The 6,962-nt window shown below is 34.4% G+C and overlaps 1 protein-coding gene across 1 annotated transcript; it reads left to right on the forward strand.

Moving 5' to 3' along the window:
- Window positions 1–950: 950 nt before the first annotated feature.
- Window positions 951–3,176, forward strand: LOC116113404 (wall-associated receptor kinase-like 8). The gene is given in 4 exon segments (XM_031399557.1): window positions 951–1,593; window positions 1,812–1,973; window positions 2,067–2,955; window positions 2,957–3,176. Coding segments are annotated over 4 exon segments (1,914 nt in total).
- The last annotated feature ends 3,786 nt before the right edge of the window (window positions 3,177–6,962 follow it).

Here is a 6,962-nt window from a genome sequence, read left to right on the forward strand (position 1 = left end):
TAGGTTTCAAAATTTTTCCTAAATTTCTTATTCTTATCCACACAAATACAATTTTCTCCCACCTATCAAGCCGACAAGCCTATTTTTTTTCAATTTGTCAGGTAATACTAATATATTTTATATTTGTACTGTTAATTGTATTGTTCTTTCAATTTGTCAAGTTATACTGATACATGTTATATTGGTCAAGTAATACCTATTCTTTTATTTCTAATTCTTTATCCATACAAATGCTTATTTTAATTTAAAATTGCATTGTTTTTCCAACTTAACCCCCTTATGTATGCTTATTTTAATTTAAAATTGTATTATTCTTCCAACTTGAACCCCCCTACATTTTATTTCTAGCTATGTCTTTGCTAGGGGTGATGGTGGGTCATGGGTTTGGACTTGGTGTGACACGTCGAGTGTGAAAGAGGTGGATCTTGGGTTTGGACCTGACCGTGCATGCCGAATGTGAGCTAGTTTTTGAACGAAATAAAGGCAACAACATGAACAAAATATAACAGTAAAACAAATCAAACAGTAAATAAAGAAAATAACACGTGCGATTTACCCTGGTTCACCCAATGTGGGCTACGTCCAGCTGAGTCAATATTATTGCAATATGTCTCACTTCTCTCGTTTACAATGAATGAATTGTCCTATGATTTGTTATCACCCCCATAACAAGAGAAAAGTATGTTTATATACTAGATTTAAGAGATTAAACCTAGTTTTACACAGATTCCTATTCCTAAGCCCAACCCAATAAGGAATTAGTAACTTAAAAGAAATCCTACAGCCCAAAACCATAATAATAATAATAAAAAAAAAAACAAAAACAAGTCTTACAAGAAACTTAAAAGTCAGGCGACAGCGCACTTAGCCAATTGTTTTACAGTAGGGATTTTATAAATATGTGTTCAATCTCCATTAAACTTCCATTAAGAAATTAAAGATAATCAATAATGACTGTTCATCCTCATCGTCTGGTGTTAATGTTTCACATCATTCTCTTACTTTGGCAAATCGAAGCATCACAAATTTTATGTCCAAATAGCTGTGGCAATGTCAAACTATCATACCCTTTGGGAATCGGTGAAGGCTGCTACCTCAACAAGTGGTTTGAAGTAACTTGCGACAACTCTTCTGGCTCTCCAAGGGCTTTCCTAAACAGCGTCCATCTAGAATTAACCGGAATTCTTCGTTCTTCTTCCTCTATAATCATCAACTTCCCCCGCAATTCAAGCATCAACCTGTCCAGAAGCCAGTTTTCTTTTCCGAATACAGACAATATATTCACTGCCATTGGTTGCGAAAACTACCTCAATCTCAATCAGAAAGATTCAACCCTGAGTCACTGTCACTCTTTTTGTACTTGTGATCATACGAAATATGTTGATTGCTGTGATTTCCTATGCACCCTTCCTCGAAACCGTAAGGTTGAAAACGTAAACATATCAGAAATTTATTCTGAAAGTTTTCCCAGGGAATGCAGTTCTGCCTTCATAGTTCATAAAGCTTGGCTTGAGTCAAACTACCTAAAAAACCCTAATGTTTTGAAACATAAAGAAGTCATTCCGGCAATTCTGGAATGGGGAAAATATGGAGGTTCATGTGTGGAACTCTATAAGTCACACAAAACAAATTGCAACAAAGAGGATTACTGTGTAATACAACTAAACTCAGACTATTTTTGTCTTTGCGATAGTCAGAGATCAGACATCCATGTAGGATGCGAATGTAGAGGTACTCTATTAATTATGTTTATAGCCATCGTCATTTACTTGTAACTTTTTTTTTTCTTTTTTTTTTTCAACTTTGTGTAGGTGGCTTGCTTTGTGTTTCGAAGAACGATAGCGATTGCTCCGAATGTCCTTATGGTTATGAACCTTATCAAAGTGAAGATGAAGAAACATGGTGCTCTCGTTCACGAAGTTCTGATGATATATTTATTAAAAAAACTCCAGTCAAATATTTAATCAGTATAGGTATCAATTTCAACATACTTTACATTTATTTAGTACCATTGACGCAAAACTTGCGAATATTTATGATGTATTTCGTTTCCTTGAATTGTGCAGGTTTCAGTGCTGGGCTTGGAATGGTGTTACTTATCATTGTAACATGGTGGTTGTACAAGTTCATACAAAAACGGAAAGCAATCAAAATGAAGCAGAAGTTATTTACAAGAAATGGTGGGAACATTGAGAAAACAAAATTGTTTACCTCGAAGGAACTGGAAAAAGCCACGGACAATTATCATGCCAATCGAGTTCCTGGTGAAGGTGATCAAGGCACTGTGTATAAAGGGATGTTGTCAGAAGGAAGAATTGTACCTATTAAGAAGTCCAAGATAGTGGATGAAAGTAAAATTGAAGAATTCATTAATGAGGTTATATTAATATCACAAATTAGTCACAGAAATGTAGTTCAACAAGTAGGGTGTTGCTTGGAAACAGAAGTGCCTCTTTTAGTCTGTGAGTTCGTTTCTAATGGAAATCTCTTTCAATATTTACATAACCAAAATGAGGAGTTTCCATTCACATGGGAACTACGATTACTAATTGCCTTTGAAGTTTCGAGTGTGCTAACCTATTTGCATTCAGCTGCTTCCGTACCTATATATCATCGAGATATTAAGTCCACAAACATACTTTTGGATGAAAAATTTCGAGTAAAATTGTCGGATTTTAGAATTTCAAGATCTATTGCAATTGATCAAACTCATTTGACCACTCAAGTAAAAGGGACCTTTGGGTACCTTGATCCTGAGTATTTCCGATCGAGTTAATTTACTGAGAAAAGTGTTGTTTATAGTTTTGGAGTAATTCTTGTAGAACTTTTAACTGGACAAAAGTCAATTCATTCAACTGATATTGAGGAAGATAGAAGTCTTGCCACATATTTTCTACGTGCCATGAAAGAGAATTGTCTATTTGAAATCCTTGATGCTCGAGTTATGAAAGAAGGTAAAAAAGAAGATCGCAACAATTGCCAGTCTCGCAAGAAAATATCTGGACTTAAATGGGAAAAATAGGCCTTCAATGAGAGAGGTAGTAATCGAATTGGTTGAGATCATGAGAGCTTCGAGATGCGGTTCAAGTATGCACCATATCAATATTGAAGAGACTAATTTTGTTCACGGTGAATTAACTACTTCCTTTGAGAATAGTTTATGCTCTGCTAGATAGTTTATTGATGTTGTCACTTTCTCAATAGACGTGTACCATTTCGTTTCACACAATAAAGTGTTTACAAAGTTTTCGTTCTCTGTAAAATTACGAGACTTTTTCTTTATATTTTGTTTGTGCCCTTAAATATCTTTTGAATACTAGTTTATTCATCTTTCGATGTAAAGCATATTGAGTTTAGAAACAATAATATGATCGATAGTCCATCTTTACAACAGAGAACCACTTCTCTTTTCGCAGAGGTTCTAAGTGATTTATGTACTATCTTCTATTTGTGGTTGAAGGCAAATGAGAGAGGGCATTTATTATTATTTATGTACAATTTTTGGTTTTCGTAAATGTTAGAGCGCAAGAGGATGGGTGCAACTAAATTTCGAGGAAAAAAATTAAATATATTGTTCATGCAGCCCGGTTTGGCTGAAAATGGAGGAGATGAGGAGAATGGGTTCGGTCGAAAATGGTAGAGTGAGAGAGAAATTGAGGAGATGAAATGAAATAGAGTAGGAGATGAGAAAAGAAGAGCAGACCGATTGTAACCCAAGTTCTAGTAATTCATGCATGCAACTTGGGAGGTAGATCTCTCATTTCTTAATCAATCCAAGAGAAAAACTAACCATTGTTGTTCTTGATGCTAGGATCAGAAGAGAAGAGTGGAGCAGAGTGCACAGCTGAGAGGTGAGTGGAATAGTAAACCTATTCACAGCCCATGCATCTCTAGTTTTCATATGAGTAGATCTAAGCTATATTTGTTAATATATTTAAGTTTGTGGTGTATGCTGGCTGCTTGTTGCGTATATGAGTTGCCTGGGTTATGAAGATATTATGTGTGTTTTGGAATGAAATATAGGCATGCATTTCGGGTATTTGAAGGTTATATGCTTCGGAATATTCTTGCTGGAAATTGGAATGTTTAAATTTATTTATTGTTGGAGTTTACTAGTTTATTATGCATTCTGGAATAAGGGGTGTAACTATCATGTTTGGAAGTTATAATTTTGGGGGTTGTTTGTAAGGATTTAAACATGATTCATTATGTGTTTCGATATTTGGATGCCATGTGTGTGTGTGGATGCATCCTTCGGATTGAGACCATCTTTCATAGTACTCGTTCCCTCCAATCATTAGCTAGCAGATTATATTTAGCTTCATGAGTGTATTGAGATAGTCTATCTTATCGAACGATTATGATATCCTAACAAGACAGGATAGACATCTAATGAGCTTTAGGCGGGATTACACCAGGCGAGTATTGGTCGGTGTGGGATTTTGACACCCCAAGGGTAGACCGTGGATGAGATTCCATTTGATACCATATCATGACACCCTGAGGGTAGACTATGGTCGATTATGGTTATCTAGTGTTGATTATACCATCCCAAGGATAGATTGTGGATGGTACACCCTGAGGATAGACAATGGGTGGTACCACCCTGAGGTTAGACTGTGGGTGGTGTAACTACATGTCTATGTTGGGACAGACTCGTGAAAGTTATGACTTAGGTCCTTGGTTACTAGTATAGTGGTGGTGATTGATTTGTTTTATATGATTTTGGTATGTGATTCCATGGCATCTAGAAATATTATATCGTGATTAATGTTGTATCGTGTGATGGATTGGTGTTGCGTGGCTTTTAATATAAAATGTATTATCCACTTATTGGGCTCCCTAGCTCACTGTTTTATGTCCTCCCTCGTCAGGATTGTAGACCGGGTTCGTGCGGAGCATACTCTACACTCTAGGTTGGCATCGATGCATGAACATCAGCATGTTTTACAAACTTTAGTGCACTCTGATGATACTATGTTTTTGTAACTAGATTTTTTCGAAACCCTAGTTTAGAACTTTAATTTTATGTATTTATGCTTTTAGAACTCATTTGGTTGTATTTCGGGATTTAGATTTCTATGCAGTTCATATTGATCTCCATATTAATTCTGTTTTCAAAAATTGGAATCTTTCGAAACATTTCTGAATACTCACACTCCTCTAGGAATCTTGAGTCTCTCAGATCACCCAAACCAACTTTTCACAAATTAAATACTTCAAATCAATCAAAACAATATTTAGACAATCTATATATATATACACACCCACTTGTCTATAATTCCATATCGCCAAAGTTCTCTCTCCATCAAATGTCCTTCAATGTTACATAACTAAAAGAATAATAACATTTACCCATATAGATGGCTAAGCATTTTTTTTTTATAATCTATCAAAACCCTAGTCAAACATGTCATCAATTGTCAAGATGTTAAACCTCTAATTCTAATCTCTGATTATTTTGTTTACACTAGATTGATTAAGTGGTTTTTTTTCTTTAACCCCCCTGATGTTTAATCAACAAACAAGGTTCCCTTGAGATTTTAGAAATGATAAAAATCCTCCTACCTTTAGTTAGCCGTTATTGAACTCTTTTTTTTAGAATTTACAATACGATAGGTTAATGAATATTTACTTAAATACCCCTCTGCCATTTATTTTAACGCTAAAAAAAATAGGGGATTTATGTTATTTTCTATCACTAAAGGGGGGTTTTTACTAGTTGGTTAAACCTAAGGGGAATTATTGTTATTAACCCACATATTAATACTTTGAAGTCAACATATATATGTCTGCAATTTCTTCGAAATGCTTCCCAGAAAAAAGTTTGAATGCTCAACTTTAAAGACATAGCTAAACTTATAAGGTTTTTGTAACTTTGACATTCCAAGAAATTACAGGAGACTTATGTGTTGTTGACAAGGTTTTCGGAAAAATAGTTTCTTTCATGGAAGAAATAGTATTCCCCTAAACATTATGAGAGTGACACCTTAACAATGTTAATATTTATAAAACCTTAAATTTATGTTGGTACCATTTTATATTAGATGTAATGTTTTTCTATATTAAATGTAATGTTTATTTGATTAAATAAATGCTTAATTATATTAAATTAATATAATTTTAAAAGTAATTATTATTTAATAAAAATATCATTCCCAATATTTAATTAATATATACAAAAATAATGAGTGAAATAGATTAATTATTGATTATTACAATAAAAGAAAAAGAAAAAAATATTTTAAGAAATATTCTTTTTGGTGTAATATTTGGTGCAGTGGGTTAGAGATGCATAGTGTTTCATACAAAAAATCACACCAATTTGGTGTAATAAGTTGGAGATGGTCTTACGTATGCTTATTTTAATTTAAAATTGTATTATTCTTCCAACTTTGACCCCCTTATATTTTATTTTTGGCTATGTCCCTGCTTGGGGTGATGGTGGGTTATGGGTTTGGACTTGGTGTGACACGTTGAGTGTGAAGGAGGTGGATCTTGGGTTTGGACCTAGCCGTGCACGTCCAACGTGAGCTAGTTTTTAGGCTTGAGCCCGCTTTATCATAATAATAATTTAAAAAAAAAAAAAACAAAAACAAAAGTCTTACAAGAAACTTAAAAGTCAGGCGGCAGCGCACTTAGCCAATTGTTTTACAGTAGGGATTTTATAAATATGTGTTGAATCTCCATTAAGAAATTAAAGATAATCAATAATGGCTGTTCATCCTCATCGTCTGGTGTCAATGTTTCACATCATTCTCTTTAGGGGTGGAAAAATCCGGTTAACCGAACCGGTTAACCGTTTGCTTGAACCGAACCGGTTTTCAGTTTTAAAAATAAATTTAACCGAAACCGGTCTGGTTTCGGTTATAAACCGAACCGAAAATTCAGTTCGGTTATTCGGTTAATAAGATTAATGATGGACTGCCTTTTCGGCCCAATTCGCACACTCCACTTATGGC

Source organism: Pistacia vera, unplaced genomic scaffold (assembly GCF_008641045.1).
Source record: "Pistacia vera cultivar Batoury unplaced genomic scaffold, PisVer_v2 Contig679, whole genome shotgun sequence".
NCBI lineage: Eukaryota > Viridiplantae > Streptophyta > Magnoliopsida > Sapindales > Anacardiaceae > Pistacia > Pistacia vera.